The sequence below is a fragment of the Cyrtonyx montezumae genome, unplaced genomic scaffold (genome assembly GCF_038088225.1).
Source record: "Cyrtonyx montezumae isolate F1298 unplaced genomic scaffold, pur_monq_1.0 scaffold_23, whole genome shotgun sequence".
Lineage (NCBI taxonomy): Eukaryota > Metazoa > Chordata > Aves > Galliformes > Odontophoridae > Cyrtonyx > Cyrtonyx montezumae.
The window spans coordinates 4,336,588-4,356,559 of NW_027071970.1; the positions used below are offsets into that span (position 1 = coordinate 4,336,588).

General features: G+C 40.8%; 1 protein-coding gene across 1 annotated transcript in view; it reads left to right on the forward strand.

Moving 5' to 3' along the window:
• The window catches only part of SPECC1L (sperm antigen with calponin homology and coiled-coil domains 1 like), a 49,197-nt gene that overhangs the window by 8,384 nt on the left and 20,841 nt on the right, over positions 1-19,972 (forward strand). The window contains exons 4-11 of the mRNA XM_065738928.1: positions 264-471; positions 5,487-5,560; positions 5,918-6,093; positions 7,843-8,006; positions 9,611-9,702; positions 13,788-13,878; positions 15,707-15,790; positions 16,425-16,581. Of these exons, the coding sequence (XP_065595000.1) occupies positions 264-471; positions 5,487-5,560; positions 5,918-6,093; positions 7,843-8,006; positions 9,611-9,702; positions 13,788-13,878; positions 15,707-15,790; positions 16,425-16,581 (1,046 nt within the window). The remainder of the gene's footprint in view (positions 1-263; positions 472-5,486; positions 5,561-5,917; positions 6,094-7,842; positions 8,007-9,610; positions 9,703-13,787; positions 13,879-15,706; positions 15,791-16,424; positions 16,582-19,972) is intronic.

Genomic DNA, 19,972 nt, shown 5'->3' on the forward strand with positions numbered 1-19,972 from the left:
AAGACCTTCCCCCATTTCTGTAGCAGCTAGATGTTAGGTTGCATCTGCTGCTCTTGAAACCTCACTATTATGGGTCTTATTGCTTACCCTGAATACAGGATTCTGCTGCTTGAGTAGCTGAGGGAAGCTCATATGTTTAGCCTGGGGAAAAAAGAGTCTTTTTCTATGCTTCCAGTACTATATTACAAGTATACTGGTTAGAAAACTACAAGTGTCAGTAAAGGAATTCAGTTTAGTTACGACACCTGGTATTTCTTTTTCAGGTTGAAGATGAATACAGAGTATTCCAAGAAGAAGCCAAGAAACAAATCGAGGATCTTAATGTGACTCTAGAGAAACTTCGGGCAGAGCTAGATGAGAAAGAAACAGAGAGAAGTGACATGAAAGAAACTATCTTTGAGTTGGAGGATGAAGTAGAGCAGCATCGTGCTGTGAAGCTTCACGACAATCTCATCATATCTGATTTGGAGAGTAAGTGTTTTGAGTTGCTTCTGTAGGAGTAGTAATAATTTTAAGAACTCGTGAAGCACAACACTGAAATAGTGAACGTATTCTCATTTGTCTTAGCTCAAGTCACCCTTATAATGCTAGGAAAAGAAGCCAGGTTTTCTTTTCTAGTCCCAGTGTTAATTGGTCTGAGAACCAAAACCTATGAATTGAGAGTAAATGTGAAATCTGATAATACTGTTTTCAAGGTGCTTTTTGAAGTAGGAAAACATGTAATTACAGACTTAATAAGAGTGTGCTACTTGTGCATTTTGGTAACTGGATGATTGATATAATTTTTTTTTTAAAGAATGCTCTTTTTCAAGTGTCTAAATACCAGGATTTACTAGATAGCTTGAGAATGTGAATACCTGATGATCTCTTCCCTCTGACTGTGCAAGAAATGGTTGGAGCCTATAATGAAATTCATGTTTGCTGTACACTCACCTGTCTGTCTGTGCCCACATTCCCTCTCTGATCTGAGACCTGCTCAGACATTCCTACCACAGGCTGGAATTCTGCAATTAGTCTCCATCTAAACGAGAGCTTGGGCAGCATTACCTTCTGAAAGCTGTTATTTGTGCTGTACTACTTAGGGAATTCAAATGTCTGCTATTCTAAATGAGATAATGAAAAGCCAAAGTACTATTACTTTCACTGTATTTAACATGTTTGCAGGAAGTATTTAAATTGGTCTGCTATCAAGAGAAGGTAAAAGGTAGTGGTTTAAGTATTCGAAACTGTTTATTCAGTTGAAGAGCATTATTTTCAGATGTGGGTGTCAGCTTAGTTTCCCCTAGCTGTGTTTCCTTATCTTGAAAGACATTTGCTGTTTCGCTGTAGAAAATTGGCTGAGCTGTTCATTCTTTTTCGTCCTCTCTCTGTGCCAAAACCAGAGAAACATAATTGGGAATGGGAATTCAGATATATGGGCAGTGGCTCTGATGCTGTTCCTGAAGTCACTGTGTAGCAAACACAGTAAAAGACGAACACTTCTCTATTTTTTTCTTTGTCTTAACTGAAGTACGTTCATACAGTCAAATGACCTTTCAGGTGTTTACTTAATAATACCTAATTAGAAGGCAGCTCTGATTTATAGATGCTTCTGCCTTGGGAATAGGGCAAGCACTTTTTTTGACAGATGTTTTGTAAGAATGTTCCTGCAGTCTCAGAAAACAGCAGTTACACTGGAAAAAATTCTGTTGGTGCTGAGATTTTCAACAGAAATTGCAATCGTTTGTTACTCATCTCTCCAGAAAGAGCTCTGAAAAGTCAGTTCTGGACTGACTGCTCCGTGTGGTTACTTCTGGAGGAAACGAGCATCTGGAGAGTGACATCTAGCGACCAAAGCATGGGATTGCACACGAAGAACTGTGGGAGTGCATGCAATACGTAGAAGACAGAATTTTAGTAATTTGAAGTCACAGGGAAGTGCATCTTAGTATTAAGTTCTCTTGTGTTGCTCATACTTGTGGTCAGATCTGTTTTTCTTGCCAGACAAATACTATGCTTTTAAATGTGGAGAATTTAGTTGCAGGTTTATGCAAGCACTGGGTAGGAGAATGGTGGTTTTTCAGCTTAAGTAACCAACTTAAATAAGCAGAATATAAGAGCAATATAAGCTTTTTTTTTGTGAGCTTTTAAAATATGTCAGTCTCTCATTTGCCCGGTGTCAAATATGGGAGAATTAGAGAATGTGAGAGAGCTTGCCTAATGACAGACTTGCTGAATGAGGGTGGTGGTGAGACAACAGACAAATGGCAGGTATTAAATTACAGAAATTCCTCTCTTACTGAAGACAGAACTTTCCAATTAGGAGGAAAATGCTTCATTTACAAACTGATGGGTGTGCAGTCAGTGTTGATGAGGCACTACATTGAAGGATACGTAGGATCACGCGGTGCTCTGACAGTGACTGCTCGGGGCTGCTTCATTGCAGGCTTTCCTAATGCTACAAAGCAGATAAAGGATCATATAATGAAACATGTTTCACAGCTATTGGAATATTAAGAATAACCCATACGTTTCACGTTACCACTAGGCACTGAAGCAGCCTGTGGGGCCCAGCGTTGGCTCAGGAGGGCTCAGCAGAGCCTTGCGCTAGGGGGCGTGTGCGCTCTGGTTTTCGTGTGCGACTTCAGCCAGACTTCCGGTGGTCGGGTAGCTAAGCTGGCGTGATCATCATTGCTAAGGGAGGGGAAAAAAGAAACCTGTTCTTCCCTGCAGTTAACAAGTGAATCAGTGCAGAGGTTTTGTATCACCATCTGCAGAAAATTAATGTTTGTAGGTTAACTTGTTGGTTGTCAGGCGTTCTGACGCCTGGAAATGCTTGTTGTATGGTTCACTTACTTCTCTTTATCCACTGATATTTCAGTCAGTATATTTTTTGGGCAAGAGTAAGTGAGCAAAAAGTCTGATGCAGCTAATGTTCAGTGAATAAGTACTTCTACTGTAGGGCTGTCAGAACTACTTTTTAATACTGTCTGTCTCACTTTCAAAAGGATCTTGACAGCAGTTTTGACAAATAATGTTTGTTTTTTTTCTACATAGTGCTGGAAAATGAATGGAGTGTTAGTTTTTAATTATTTGTGCATGTCAGAGAAGAATGGGGGAGGCAGTGAGGATGCAGTGAGGAAGGGTACTGCAGAGCAGAGGCTGCTGCCCCACTGCCTGTTCTTACTGCTTGGCTTATTGGACTGCAGCTGGTGCAATGTGAAGAGTGGAGTTGAGGTTATAAGAGGAGAAATCCCTTCTTTCAGTCTTGATTTCTCTCTAAGTTTCAAGTTCTTTTTAGTTTGACTTTTTCTGAATATCTTCGATGGATTTTAGGTGTGTGCAGGGGTAACTGTTTCCAACAGCTGCTGTGCAATGCTCTGCATTGTTTATGGATATCGTGTTTTACTTCAAAGCATAAATACACTAAAACTTAATGGTGCATTTCATATCTCACCAAAGCTCAAAACAATGGCATTAAGCCTTAGCTCTGGGTGCATTTCTAGTTTCAGGTTTGTTGTTATTTTTAGATGAACTGCAGCTTACTTTCAGTAGCAGAACAAGTTTTATTTTTAAGAACATTCTTTGAAGCGGTTGTAAAAAAAAAAAAAAAAAAAAAAAAAAAAAAAAGACCACCATCCACTGGATTTCATTTCAAACTGCTACTGAAAGCTCTTAATATGTGTTGTCACAGCTGCAAGTTACCTAATTTGCAGTGTTGTGTTGCTGTTCTGCTGTTATTTTTCAGTTGTTGGTTTTTAGCATATGTTTAAAGGAAAAACTAGTGGGGAGAGGGCAACTTGTGTAGCTTGGACCTAAAGCTGCCATTTCAGTGCTGACTTCATCTCAACCAAGTTTGATATACAGACAAGCTAAAAATGGGATACCTTTTCTTGAGTATTGCAGCAGCATGTGATCTGAGAGGCTTGCCCTGTTAAGCTTGTCGTCAAAGCTTAAAGATCATTTGGATGCATCTTCAATTGTGCAGTCTTGTAAGAACGAGATTCATACAGAAATGTCTGCCTAATTTTACTACTTGAAATTTCACAAGCCTGAGAGGTTGCCATGGTTCCAGGCCAACTGAGGTTATTATCATCCTTGAACAGAAATCAGCTGTGGAGTTTAAAGCCACTGGAGTTGGGGTAGTTGAGACAACGCTCAAGAATTTCTTCTGATGAAGAAGCTGGAAAGAATTCCATGGCTGAAAAATTGTAATGTTCTTCTGAGCTTAGTTGAGGCTCTTGAATGTATGCATGAGCATAAATGGGCTTAAAAGTGTTCTTAGTCATCGTTTCAAGATGCTTAAATCAAATGCAGTGCTTACTGTCTTCCACTTAGTCTGCCACAACTTCATCTTTATTGTTAGGAAGAGCAATTGGGCAGAAGACTGGAAGTATGTACTGAAGTGATAGGCTTGCTTGGGGAGATGGTGGTAGTGGTAGAATAATGACTGGGAGCAATCCCTGGATTCATTGTTCTTCCTGAGCCCTGAAAGCCAGGTCAGGATCCTGGACAGTGTTTCATTGTGGGAAATGAGACCCCCGAAACCTTGGGGTATCAATTTTTCTGTATGAATGTGTATTAGGCACCCTTGCCAGTACATAGTGAATATGTTTCTTTCCAGCTGATCTTAAAGCAGTGAACCTGAACTAAAACACAGTTAATCAGTTGGCCTATCGTTTTTACCTTTTGGAAATACACGATGCTATAGAAATGAAACATCTCCCAGTCCAAGATCAGTGAAGGGACACGCTAATGAGAGGCTTGTGCTGTGTTCTTCTTCATTAGTTGCTTAGTTATAAGAATGGAGTAATCAATCACACTGTCCTTTTGTATTGAATAAAGTACTAAATGAATAATAATTGCTGTAGCCAGCCTGTCAGACGCCGCGTTAGGAGTTGGTGCTGATCAGCCTGCATACCCTTTTGTACAGCAGCTGGCAGAATAGAGGATCCATCTCTTTCATAACACAATTGCACTGGCTGTTTGTCCCTTTGCTGTAAACGTAGCTTGTTTCATTCCAAATAGTAGCTTGATAGACAAGAATGTAAAACTCTTGAGGGCCCAAGTAGAAATTTATCCCCACTGAAGGCACAGTAGTGTTCTCCTCTGCCACAAAGCAGCTGAAAGGAAATGGATCAGGTGGCTTAATGTAGTTGCAGCTTCAGTTGAAGTTGCCCATGTTAGGATCCTTCTGTATTAATTTCCGACCTACCAAATAAAAATAGTACGTACTATTTTTATTCCTTGCTACTGCTTTGTCATCTTGATGTTGTGACAGGAATTGTTCTTTTTGCTCTTTCCCCACCAGTCATAGAGCAGTAGATAACCTATTGAGTTTTTCTGTCAAATTATTTCTAATAATACTATTTTTCTCCAAATGGCTTTGATTATACCAAAGTGTACTCTGAAGTTTTTAAAAGCTTTTACAGGTTGTTTCAGTTACTGTTTCTTAAGTAAATAGAGCCCTGACTATGATGTTACAGGGAATTTTACTTTCTTTCCAGATACAGTTAAAAAACTTCAGGACCAAAAGCATGACATGGAAAGAGAGATAAAGAACCTTCACAGGAGACTCCGGGTATGTGGAAAACCTGAAAGCTCAATAAATTTTGGAAAAGTAGTCTGATTAAATGTAATGGGCTTTGGAGAGCATGTTCCTGTGTCTGCTGATGTATGGTTTAATACATATGCTTTCAATACTGTGAACATTCTCTCAATTTCTAGGACAGAAATTCATGACCTTTCAAGTTGTTTCTAGCAAAACTTGTTGAATGTAAGTTAGGTTATGCATAATTCCAGTGGTGAGTGCCTTAATAGCTCCTGAAAATTGTTTGTTGTAGTAACATGGGGAAAATATGAATAATTTGCATAACTTTTTTTTTTTACTTCAAAATTGTTGCTGCTGCTTTCAGTGTAACGTTTTATTTGCTTATAGGAGGAGTCAGCAGAATGGCGTCAGTTCCAAGCTGATCTCCAGACTGCAGTGGTTATAGCAAATGATATAAAGTCTGAGGCCCAGGAAGAGATAGGAGACCTAAAGCGAAGATTACACGAAGCTCAGGAAAAAAATGAGAAGCTCACTAAGGAGCTGGAGGAAATCAAGTCACGCAAGTATGCAAGAGACAAGGGGATACTGTCCCCTTTGTGGGGGGATATGATTTTGAGAATCCAGTATGTGTTAGCAAGACTCTGTAAGTTGTAAATTCTTTCTCTCACTGTAAACAAGTTGCCTTATGCAGGCTTTCAGGAGTAACATAGGTAAATGTAGATGAAAAAGTTATTTCTCTTCTATGTATTCCTTTTCTAAGAATATTTAGTTTTGGCACTTTGGTATAAACCAGCTTATAATAGAGGATTTTCTCCCAGTTAATGCCTGGTCTCAGTTTATCTTCCCTCAGTATGGAAAATAAGCAGTGTCAACTTTTCTGTGCATCACAAATACTTCCCTTCAGCAGCCAGGGCTTGTGGTATGATAAATATAGATGTCGTCTTATCTGAGAAGAAACATCCATATATCTTGTAATGTTTTCTTTCCACTCATAATTGTTTCTGGGAGTAGTTAGAGGCACTTTATATAAATTACCATTTTAAATGAAATATTTCAAATTATAATGTATTCTAGTTTGAATTGTGTGATACAGTTATTTCAAAACAGTGTCATACATCTTCCAGAAGTACTCAAGTCTTCAAAACCTCCATAGAATAGTGGCATTTTGGGCTGCACCATTTGAATCCTCCCTGCACTGTCTTTAGGACTGAATTGAAGTTTAGCTTACAAGTGCACTAACGGTGTTTGTGATGTGGATATGTTGGACAATTTTACTGTCACGTGGATGAGCTTTTAGAAGGATATGTGGTTCCTTTCTCAGATCCTACTTCCTATGGAGGCTGTGGAGCTTATGGAAAACCCAATGATAAATAAATTAAGGGTAGGAAGAGCAGACTGGTGACAGTGAGTGGTGGGTGTAGGACTCCTTGTCTGAACTAAGAGCTCTAAACTGAAAATAATGAGCGTTACTAATACGTTGCTGGAATTGTAATTATTCAATTACTCCCTGGGAGGGAAAAAGCCCCACAAACTTGGAAGTTACAGCTGTACTTTTGAAGGTGGAACTGGCTTGCTGATTCCAGTTGGTATATTCAGTAATTGTCTACACACACACACACCTTTTAACACTTGATTCAACGTAGGCAGAGAACAAGGGGGCAATTGAAACAGGAATTGAAAGTGGTGTAACTGCTGCATTGAAGGGAAGGTGGAGAGAAAGTGTTACAACAAATGAAGCAAAAAACAGACAATAGTTAATTGAGATTGTAGAATGTAGATTGCTTGAAACAAATTTTTCTTATGAGTAATACTGAATACAATAACCACCATAAATATTCTGTTCTAAAATTGTTTATTTTGCTTCAAAACTAACTTGGATACTATGTACAGAACAGTGCCAGAAGTAGATACCTACTTTGTTAAAATTGATTTTAATTTTTTATTTACTGTTAATACAGTTAAGAAAAAAATCCCCCCTCTGAGCTGATTATTTTCATGTGAAATGGTGACGTTTTTGAGCCTAAAATTTTCAGTACATACATGAATGTCTATTTCTGTATTTAAAAGGAACAGAAATTAAGCCTTAAATGGAGTATTGATTTGATAGACTTTTTGTCTGGTGCTTAAGCTCTCTTGCTGACTAATGTAGGATGATAATCTATTCCTAAATTACAGTGGAAAGAAAACTGGGTTAATGGCTAATTTTTTTTAATGATAGATTTTAATTTGACTTCAGATGTATGTTCTTGTTTTAACACTTTGCACATTAAGGAGGTTTTAAATGCCTTAAACAGGCTGCATATTGATTTCAGGCAGGAAGAGGAACGTGGCCGAGTGTACAATTACATGAACGCTGTAGAGAGAGATCTGGCAGCTCTGAGACAGGGAATGGGCCTGAGCCGCAGGTCGTCCACCTCCTCAGAGCCAACTCCGACTGTCAAAACACTCATCAAGTCGTTTGACAGTGCCTCCCAAGGTAACTATCTGCAGCCAGTGCAAAGTCTGTACCAAGACAGGATTTTGAATGTGTAGGCGTGAGCAGTTCTAATGGCTTAGCTAATTCATGGGGAAGTTATTGTATTGTACTGTTGTGATTTACAAAGATGGCTGAAACAAATCAGCCTAAATTAGATTGCACAACAGGTTGTTCACGGTGGTTAAGGGCAAGCATCATTTTTTTGTCTTCATTTTTCCTTCCCTGTTAAATTGCCACTGATTCATATGTTAGACACTTGGATTCAGTGCTACCTCATATTGGAAATCCATAAACTCACGTGACATAATTGTAGCTGGAAGCACAGCTGATTTCAGCCTTCCTCTTAAGCTGCAAAATTGATGTGCTGAATTAAGCACTCTTAAATCTGTGTAATAGCTAGAACTGAGTTTGTTTCATTTTATAATTTACATTCTTGTAGTCAGTGTGTGCTAATGAAGATTAAAAACAAGCTCCAACCATTAAAGGAAACAAAGAGTATCTCCTAAAATGAGAGAGGTTTCGCTGTCAAGACAGTGGACTTTTATTGTAATTTTCTGGTTGTGAGAACAGGTGCTGTTGAGCAGAATAAGGAATCCAAGTAATTATCCTGAAATGGGAAATGGATTTTAGGTTTGACTTTGTACAAAATGGTAATGAAAATATTTTACACGCCACAGGCCTTTTGGCCTCGATCTCATTTTTGATAGAGTCACAAAGTTTTTGATGCAGAAAGGCTTGGCTGAAAGTAGATTATATTATCAATCTTGCAATAAGCATACTGTACACAGCAAATTTATTTCTGCATACCTAAAGCCTGGAAATTTATTATAAAGATTCTCTGTGTTAATAATGATTAATAGTAACTGTAAATAGTTCAATTTCTGTGTGTTCTCATTGTTCACTGTTTTCAACTTCCGTAAACTTAAAAGGGTTTTTAATCTGTTCTTGAAGAAAGTGCTCTCCTGCTAGAGTTAGTCTGGTAAAACAACAAAGCCCTTCTGCCTTTTTTCACCTTTGACTGTAAATTGGTATCTATCTTCTTCAGCATTTATGCCTAATCATGGTGATAAGGAAGTAGATGACTAACCTGCCAGCTCAGCATTTGTCTGTTTTCATACATTTCTGAGCCTGGCATTTGATTAATTCAAAATTTCAGGAACGGTCTTACACAACAGTAGGCCTGTGTTAGCTATGGGACTTAAATTGGAAGCTAGAAAAGAGAAGCAGATATAGGGGATGTCTTACTGCCAGACCCAGGAGCCTGCTGCTGTCTCTTCAGTCGACTGGAGATCAGAGAAACTAGTTATGCACTCATTCACATCTGCCAGCTTAGTAGTGTCCTACACCTTAGCTTTGTCCACTTCTTAGTAACTTAGAAATGTTTTTACTGTGGCTGAGATATTCAAGACAGAAAATGAATGTAACTGTGGAGGAGTGAATGTGTAGGCATACTTCATAGTGTTTTTGCAAGCAGTTGCTAATTGAAAATTTTAAAGGTACGAGCTTGTAAAGCTAGGAATGTAAAAGACAGAGTTTGCCATGTGCAGCCATGTGCCCCAGACAGGGCAGTGCTCCTCATGGCTTCCTTGCTGTGTTCCTTCTAGTTCCAAGCCCTGCTGCTGCCACAATTCCTCGCACTCCACTGAGTCCGAGTCCCATGAAGACACCCCCAGCTGCTGCTGTATCCCCTATGCAGGTAGGTATTTTATGGACACTTTTCGTTCTTTGTGAAGAAGAGCACGTGAATCTACAAGCAGTAATGTACAAATATTGGTTGTCTTTGTGGGGATGTGATGATAAAATGATGCTGCAAGTAAGTAGCTACTGAGTGTTCATTCTAATGAAAGTGAATTTCCCCCAAGGAGATATCTGAGGAAATGACACGTAAGCAGCTGTATTTGAGAAATGAAAAAATTCTGTGCTTTTGCTACAGATACAGCCTGTGTCTCTTCCTTCTTGATTCCCACTGCTCTGGTCTGCTTGGAGATACCTCCTCAAAAGCTTATTTTATTGTAGGGGGGGGTTGTTATAACTTAGTATCAGTATAAACATATCCCATGTTGCATGAGTTTTTGTTACCAGGCGTGACCAGAGGGATGAAGTCACTGTAGACTGATAATCTTTGTTCATTTTGTACTGACTGAGAGTTTGGTCCAGTTGCTGACTGTACTGTGTGTTCTGCTGTGTCTCCTTTGAGGCTTTGTCCATGTGTTCAGCTGCTATAGGATTCTAGGTGAGGGAGGCTACACTACACTAAAGAATGTATCATCAGTACATTAATGCTCAGCTTGATAGTTCACTGCTGTTTTTATGGTCTCACTAGCTGCATGAAGAGATTTCAACAAAAGCGAACAAACTTAAGGACAAAGATGACTCCAGATTCTCAAAAAAACCCAACAAAATGTTATACTTCACACTTTTAATGGCAGTAGTTGTCCTGTTGCCTTCAGTATATTACTTGAATAATTGTTTTTTGAGTGATGACAGTTTTCTACAGTATTTAAATGTGACATTCTCCAATAGATGCTTTGTTTCTGTTGATCTGCCTTTCTGTTTCTTCTGTTCTCTTGAAGGAAGAGGAAGCGTGTGGTGGATTTTTTTTTCTTGTTCTCTTGCAGTTGTAAAGCAGTGTTTTTATAAGTAGCTGCTGTGTGAGTTGATCTATAGATTCTCTCACTTTACAGAACTAATCTATGGTTTACAATCTTGAGTGAAGTTGTAAGAGTAGTTCTCTAGATGACTGTAACAGTGCTTATTATCAGCTATTTTTAGATGCTATCACAGGAAATACAACCAGACAAAAAGCCCCTTCTAACTTTGAGTCTAAACACACAGTGAGACCAGACCTTAACAATACTGCAGAACAGCTGGGAAGAATATACATCAAGTCATCGCTTTTCAGAATGTAAAACACAGCAAAACTTCTCCCGAAAGTGGTGGAGCAGGTGCCTAGGAAGGTCTATAAGGATGAGGAAGTGTAACTGCTGGTTTCCCCAGTTATTGTCTTCTCCAGTTTTGTAGTTGGAAGACTGAAGCAGATGTGGTTGCAGATTCCCTGGTCACCAGAGAATGTCCAGTTCTGTTCGGTGCGTACAAGAAGCTTTCAGGCTCCAAGCTAATCCGGGTCAAACTTCCACAGTCTGACTACTTAGTATGCTAAGAGCTGTGTTTATTTTGAAATTGGCATAACATCTTATTGAAGTACTCATTTAAATACGTATAGAAATACAAAGTGGTCAGAAATAAGTATGTGGGTAGTGGCTGAAGGTCATTTTTCTGTCCACATCCAACAGCAGATGCACCAATTCAGAGTCAGAAGCAAAATAGTGTTGAAGGCATTTGTTCATCTTGCCATACTTCTACCTGGAATTTGAAGTGTCAGATACTTGTTCTCCCTCTTTTTTTCTGTCCTGTGTACCTTTTCCTCTTCTGGGGCTGTTACTCTTCTTACAAAAGGAAAGGAGCAGAGGCCAGGAATGACTGTGGGAAAGTAACTGGTGGTTATCTGAAGTAGTTCTTTGTTAGGCCTCAGAGTAGGATGAATGAAAAACAGCAGCACAGATTGTAAAGCATGTTAGTGATTTCTGTCCCATTGGTAGTCTCCATGAGCAGCCTCAAAAAGCATGCAATTCCTGAAAACCTTGGATCTTGTTTTATTTAGTGTTGAGGAACTTGACACTAGCATTAAGGACAAAAGGTGTTCAGCAGTTAAACAAGGTTGAGTACATTTGTAGTTGAAGGAAAACAAAGTCTGTTTATCAAGGGATTGGTAGGATCCATACATGTTTCATTGCTCCTCAAATGTGCTTCGTTTTGTAAGTGAAATGGTGAATGATTCATCTGCAGATTCAACAGAAGCTCACTTGAGCAGAAGTGTTTCTAACACTTGTAAAATGCTTCAGGAAGAGTAATTCTCCATAATGTGAACATATTAGTCGGTTCACTTTCCTCTGATTCCCTGTGTCTGTATGTTACTACTGATAGTTGTAACAATGAGATTTTTTAATGAGGAACTAGCAACAGCAAAGTTAAGCCCAGTGTGCCGTGTCAGTGTGAGTAAAAAGCAGAAAAACAAACAGTTTGTTCTGTAACGAGGAGACAGGACCAATATATAGCAAGCTATCAGTTGAGTAACGTGGTCATTTTCTGCCAATATCCGTAAAGGATGTTTGTTTTTCAGTGATACCCGGAAGCTGAGGACATGATAACGCGTTGTGGTGACCCAGCAGTGTGCCTGCTCTGTGTGTACCTGCCCTTCCTGGCAGAGCTCTGCACTGCTCTGCCTTCGTAGTGACAGTCCCAAAGCCAGCCAAGTGATGAGATGTTTCCCAGCCTCATTACCTTACTACTGTTGTTGTTTCCTTTGTTTACTTATTTATTGGAAATGAAGAGGCTCTCACAGTGATGCAGTGTTTTATTAAAAATTAAAATTAAAATCTCAAGGAGATGAAGTGATCTCTAAAGGTAATGAAAGCCTGAAATGCCAGTTCTCAAGGGAAGCTGCAGTAGGGAATGCTGAGTATGGCTCATGGTTACAGTCACTTTTATTTACATGTTTAAAGGAATATTCTTTGTTGTGTACATGCAGGACTTCTGATATATAAAATGGTGCAGTACTTCATGCTATACTTTGTACTTGGTTTCTTAGATATTGGCAGCTCTTTGTTCTCCATTTGATTTCTAGCACAAAAGTGTGATTTTAGTTAGACTCCAAGTGTTAGATAAGTAGCCCAGTAATCCTGCCTATGCTATAGGGTTCTGCAGTGTATATATACTGTGAACTTTTCTGTCACAATTTTGGATGTGTCTGTCTTGACTACATGGTTTGGTGAGAAACATCTGAGCTTTATTATCTTTATGAAGATAAGGCTATTTAAGCTTCTCTGAAGGGATAAAAGCTGAGTTTTCAGGATAAACACATAACTGGACTGACTGTGATTAAATACAGGAATCTGATAGAACCTGGTGAATTAAGAATGTACTGTGGTTTGCAGTGGGTTCTCTGAAATGATTCATCTTCAAGGAAAAAGCAGCTTTCCTGTACCTGCAGGGCACTTACAAGCAGGGGAGCAACCTCTTTCATGGTCTGATAGTGATAGGACAAGGGGGAGTGGCTTGAAACTAGAACAGGAGAGATTGAGGTTGGATATCAGGAAGAATTTCTTCACTTGGAGGGCATTGAGGCCCTGGCATTGCCCAGAGCTGTGGGTGCCCCATCCCTGGAGGTGCCCATAGCCATGGATGGGCCCTGGGCGGCCTGAGCTGGGGGGGGGAGGGGGCACCCAGCCCATGTCTTCCCTGTGTCTTCAGCAACTGAGCGTGGGTGTCAGGAAGTGTGGGGGTAATTACTCAGTTGTGCAGTTCATTTGTGTGATGGTAAAAAAGCCTATTTCAGTGCTATCCAGTGGTTATTTAATTGCGTACAAGATGCACTTGTGATCATATATTTGCTGCTAGAAGCCATGCACTGCTGAATGCTTTACATACAACTTAAAATGTTAAGATGATGAATTGTACAGCTTTCCTAGCAATAGTTCAAGCCAAGTGGGGTGATGCTTGTCATTCAGAGTGAGAAAGCTTTCACTAAGCAGTCTCCAGGGAAATCCATACTGTGAGAAAAGTGAACAAATCTTTAACAGTTGTGTGGAAAAACGAAAAAGAGCATTTCATTATTTCCCCTCTGGAAAGCATGTTTAGAAGATGTGTTTTGTAGGCTTTACTCTGTTCTACTTGGTTTGCATATGCCGAATTACATTTGATGTGTTGTGTTTTCTGTTCCAGAGGCATTCTATAAGCGGACCAATCTCTGCTTCCAAACCCCTTGCTACACTGACAGACAAAAGACCAAGCTATGCTGAAATCCCTGTTCAAGGTAGTCATTTACAGTTAGCTAGCTATGCTCTTTTCTATGTCTTATACTGTTTACTATTTAAAGGGTTATTGTATTATACAGTGCTAAAGCAAACTGTTTTGACTTTGTTATATTTTGAATGTAAAATAAGAAACAAAAAAGTTTTATTACTCGTTTCATCTAACACAGTGGATCTTGAAGAGAACCATATTTTTGTCCAGATAACTGAGCATTAATCTGTTTTTAATGTGTGCAGAAACAGTGATCACTTGCAAAATCAAGATGTGAGACTTCAGGGATGATTTTCTGCTGCTGTTTTCACTTCTGGGGCCACATGATGTATTGTTTTTTTGTTTTTTTTTTTCCCAAACAAAAACTGGGATGATACTTGGCATGGTATTGCACGTGAATAACGAAATATAAACTTAATAAATACTGAATCTTCAGGAGACAGATAAAAAATTGAATGGAATTAAATTGAGTGTTGATTTATCTGTTTTCCAATAATTCCCTGTTCTGTGAACTTTGTTTTGTCTCTAAAAGCACTGCTCACAATGTGCTCTTCCTGTGAGAATGAATGCCTATCATGTGTTGGGCGTAGCTCTCTGATTTATGCCTGTTTTAGGCTTTTTTTTGTAGATGTTTCTCAAGATAATACCCATATGACTCCAGACTGAATATTTCCTCTCAATTTGGTATTCCTGAGGTCTGATGCTTTATAAAGGGTACTTTTTGTGTGTAACATTTTGTAATAGTCTGTATGTGCCAGATTTCCTTCTTGCTTTTGTTCAATGCATATTGAGGTTTTGCTCAGTGCAGCTGGAGTTTTAAATTTAGAAGCTTTGATATTTTTAGGAATATTGAAATGCCTTTCCAAGAAGATAGCTTAGGATTCTTTAATTGTTACAGAGTTCAGGAGTAGACATAAGCTTGAGCACAAACTGAGTGGTATGCTTTATGTAGTTTTTGTGCTTTCATTACAGTCAACACAGGAGCAGGACTACATTCCAACAGAGAATATGCCAGACAGAATTCCCGTTTACAGCTGTATATAGCTTTAAAGTATCTTTATTAGCAATGCGTGTTTCTTAGGTCAACTGTTGAAATGGGTTTAGCATTTTATTTTGAATCGTCATTCATCCTTTTCATGGTTTTTGTACTGAGATTACTGCCTTGTAACTGTTTCTGCAGCAACAGGAATATGTAAACCTTTTGCATGCAGTTTAAAGGTGTTGTTTGAAGGAATGCTTATTTAGAAGGGTAGCTAACAAAAAGGTAGCTTCTTCTGATTAAATGCTAAATAAAGTTAGTTTTGTCACAGCTCAATTTCACTCAATGGCAGTAGGCAGAACTGATCTTCCCTGTGGCATGTTAAGGTGCCTCTTTTGTCTCCCCTGTGCAGTGTGATCTGAAAGCAAAATTTTGTTTAAAAAAAAAACCACAAAATCAACCAGACAAAAACAACAACAAAATAAGTTCACATAAGGGACAAAACATGCTTTGCCTGTCTACATCGTGAATGATGTATCAAGCATTTTTGGCAGTATTCTAATTGGGGATTCCTTGCTTGGACTTTGGGTTTAACAATTCCTTTACAGTAGCTCAGGGCAGCTGTACATGTGAGAGAGGCCACCCTGTAGAAGGATGAAGACTATATCATGATACAAGTGAACTCTAATGGTGATGTGCAAATTTTAGGCCTTCTCGTTCATATAGATAAGAATATATTGCTCTCAATAAAATGGCCAACCTCAGGCACGGGTTGGCATTGAATGTAACACTTACCTTATGTCTTGTGCTTAACCAGAATCTTTGAAAATAGTGTTCTGTCTTCATTTTCTTTGTCCAGAACATCTGTTGAGAACATCTTCTACCAGCAGACCAGCATCTTTGCCAAGAGTTCCTGCAATGGAAAATGCCAAATCTATTTCGGGTAATACTGCATTTTCTGGATGACTAATAATATTAGGAACTCGTTTCAATATGTACTCACAGATCTGTCTTTCTTTTTCAAGAGAGACCTCTTAGGTTCACACAATTAAGATTTTGTCAAAAGATGGGATTTTTGGAATAGCTTTCCTCACGTACAATAGAAAACTCAAACAATGAAAAATGAGTCTGATGGTTAAAGAATAATATCTATCACATCCAGTGAAAATGGAACATCCTTTCCTTGCATTAAAAGTTATTTTGGTGTGGAAGTGCATGTTCCAAGAAGGTGTAGCTGGCTGTTACTTTTTACTGCTTAAACATAGATTTTTGTCTTTAGAGAAGAGAAATAAGGAGGCAGAGAAGCATGGTGTCCTTCTCCAAATGGAAATAATGATACACCATTAGGTGCATTCATCAAATTTTGTTTGCTTTCAGATACAGATTTTATCAGAAACGTTGATCTCTAAATCCTTGGTACTTCTCAGATAAGAAATGTGAAGTAAATGTTAAAACCAAGTATCTTATATGGATTTCCATTTGTGGTTTCTGAACTAATGTTTATTAGAGAATAGGAATGAGTTCAAAAGGTTTAATGTTTGGAAATTTTAAATACATGGGCATTTTTTACCACGTAGTGTCTCGAAGAAGTAGTGAAGAAATCAAACGGGATATCAGTGCGCCTGATGGAGCATCTCCTGCATCTCTGATGGCAATGGGTACCACCTCCCCACAGCTGTCCCTCTCGTCCTCCCCTACAGCATCTGTCACCCCTACGACCAGAAGTCGAATAAGGTAAAAGCCCCTCTTCATGATATACTGTCACGGTGTTATCCATGACAGTAACCCAAGGGAAACCGAGAAGGGAGAGAGGAGAGAAAAAGAAACTGCGTCAGTGGCCGTGCGGCCGCCCGAGCAGAGCTGCGCTCCGGGGGGGAGGGGGAAACAGCGGGAAGAGATGGGTCTACAAAAACAACGGAACGATCTGAGAAGGAACGGTAACTTTACTAAATCTAATAAAATTGAACAATTGAGAGAGAGATAAAATTTCCAAACCAAAAGCTGTGAGCTTACGTTATGGAGGAAGCACACGTGCTGAACCTCCATGCTGAACCTCCACCGCAGCATCCGGTGCGGAGCTCCGCCCCTCTGCTGCTCCCACAGCATTAACTCCTTCACTGCTGCGTGATGCTCTGATGTAGAATACCGGCATCAAAACCACAAAACCACAAAACCACAACATTCCACCCCTTATTCCACATCATCACATCATACTTAACACACATCTATACATAACCAAAACAGTAATAACATAAGTTACATAGAAACATATATATATATCTATACGTATACATGTAATTACAGACTGCATTCCCCCAGCATCAAATTCCCTTGTGGGACACACTGGATGTCCCCATTTTTATCCCTTACCCACCAGGTGCACCCAGGTCCCTGCGCAAAAATGGTTCCAGGGAGGGGTTTGCCCTTTCCAGAGGCTGGAAGGACCCACACCGCTTTTCCCAACATGCTCCTTACATGTACCACAGGGACCTTATTTCCCTCTATGGTCTGTAGGGAGCTGGACTGTGTAGGACCCTCTCGGTTGACTGATCCCCTAGTGTTGACCAGCCAGGTGGCTTCTGCCAGATGCTTCTCCCAGTGCTTGAATGTCCCACCACCCATTGCTCTCAACGTGGTTTTTAACAACCCGTTGTAGCGCTCGATCTTACCAGCAGCTGGTGCATGGTAGGGGATATGGTAGATCCACTCAATGCTGTGTTCTTTGGCCCAGATATCCACAAAAGAATTTTTGAAATGAGTCCCATTATCGGACTCAATTCTCTCTGGAGTGCCATGTCGCCATAGGACTTGTTTCTTGAGCCCTAAGATGGTGTTTCGGGCGGTAGCATGGGGTACTGCGTATGTCTCAAGCCACCCAGTGGTCGCCTCCACCATGGTGAGCACGTAACGCTTACCATCGCGAGTTCGTGGCAAGGTGATATAATCAACCTGCCACGCCTCCCCATATTTATACTTTTCCCATCGCCCTTCCTGCCAGAGAGGTTTCATCCTCTTGGCCTGTTTAATTATGGCACATGTGTCACAGTCATGGATAACCTGTGCAACGGCATCCATAGTTAAGTCCACCCCTCGGTCTCTAGCCCACTTATAGGTCGCATCCCTTCCTTGATGGCCTGAGGTCTCATGGGCCCACCGAGCTAAAAATAGCTCTCCTTTGTTCTGCCAGTCCAAGTCAATCTGAGACACCTAAATTTTGGCAGCTCGATCTACCTGATGGTTATTTTTCTGCTCTTCAGTAGCTCGATTCTTGGGCACATGAACATCTACATGGCGCACCTTTGCACCCAACCTTTTTGTTCGGGCAGCAATGTCTTTCCACAGTTCAGCAGCCCAAATAGGTTTACCCTTCCGTTGCCAGTTGTCCTGTTCCCACTGCTGCAACCACCCCCATAAAGCATTTGCCACCATCCAAGAGTCAGTATAAAGATATAGCATGGGCCACCTCTCCAGTTTAGCCACATCTAAGGCCAGCTGGACAGCCTTTACCTCCACAAATTGGCTTGACTCTCCTTCTCCTTCGGTGGCCTCTGCAACTCGTCCTGTGGGGCTCCACACAGCAGCCTTCTATCTGCAATGCTTCCCAACGATACGACACGATCCATCAGTGAAGAGGGCATACGTCTTTTCATTCTCTGGTAGTTCATTATATGGTGGGGCCTCTTTAGCACGTGGTATCTCCTCTGATGGGGATGTTCCAAATTTCCTGCCTTCAGGCCAGTCCATGATCACCTCCAGGATTCCTGGACGGTTGAGGTTCCCCATCCGAGCTCGCTGTGTAATCAGTGCAATCCACTTACTCCAGGTGGCATCGGTAGCATGATGGGTGGGGGGAACCTTTCCTTTGAACATCCAATTCAGCACTGGCAGTCGAGGTGCCAGGAGGAGCTGTCTCTCAGTACCAATTACTTCAGAGGCAGCCCGAACCCCCTCGTATGCTGCCAAAATCTCCTTCTCAGTTGCAGTGTAGCACTCCTCTGAAGCCCTGTATGCCCTGCTCCAAAATCCAAGGGGTCGGCCTCGGATCTCCCCAGAGGCTCTTTGCCACAGACTCCAAGTGGGACCTTTCTCTCCAGCAGCAGTGTAGAGGATGTTTTTTATGTCCTGTCCCATCTGTACTGGCCCCAGGGCCACAGCACGGGCTATCTCCTGCTTAATTTGCTCAAAGGCCTGCTGCTGTTCAGGACCCCATGCAAAATTATTATTTTTTCGGGTCACCTGATAGAGGGGGCTTACTATGAGGCTGTAGTTCGGGATGTGCATCCTCCAAAAACCTACTACACCCAGAAAAGACTGTGTCTCCATCTCCTGGAATGTGACGACGTCCATCTTGCCATTTTACTCCCAGGAACTGAACTTCTTGGGCAGGTCCCTTCACTTTGTTCCGTTTAATAGCAAAACCAGCACCCAGAAGAATTTGGATTATTCGCTCTCCCTTTTTAAAAACTTCCTCTGCTGTATCACCCCACACAACAATGTCATCAATGTACTGGAGGTGCTCAGGTGCCCCACCCTGTTGCAGTGTGGTTTGAATCAGCCCATGGCAGATGGTTGGGCTGTGTTTCCACCCCTGGGGCAAACGGTTCCAGGTGTACTGAACGCCCCTCCAGGTGAAAGCAAACTGTGGTCTGCACTCTGTGGCCAAAGGAATAGAAAAGAATGCATTGGCAATGTCAATAGTGGCATACCACTTGGCTGCCTTTGACTCCAGTTCATATTGCAGCTCCAACATATCTGGCACAGCTGCACTCAGTGGGGGTGTGACTTCATTCAGGCCACGGTAATCTACTGTCAGCCTCCATTCTCCACTGGCTTTACGCACCGGCCATATGGGGCTGTTAAACGGTGAGTGAGTTTTGCTGATCACTCCCTGGCTCTCTAGCTGACGGATCAAGTTATGAATGGGGAGCAAGGAATCCCTGTTGGTGCGGTACTGCCATCTGTGCACTGTTTTTGTAGCAATAGGTACCTGCTGCTCTTTCACTTTCAGTACCCCCACAACAGGTGGATCTTCTGACAGGCCAGGTAAAACAGACAGCTGCTGAATGTTGTCTGCATCTACAGCAGCTATTCCAAAAGCCCATCGGTATCCCTTGGGATCCTTGAA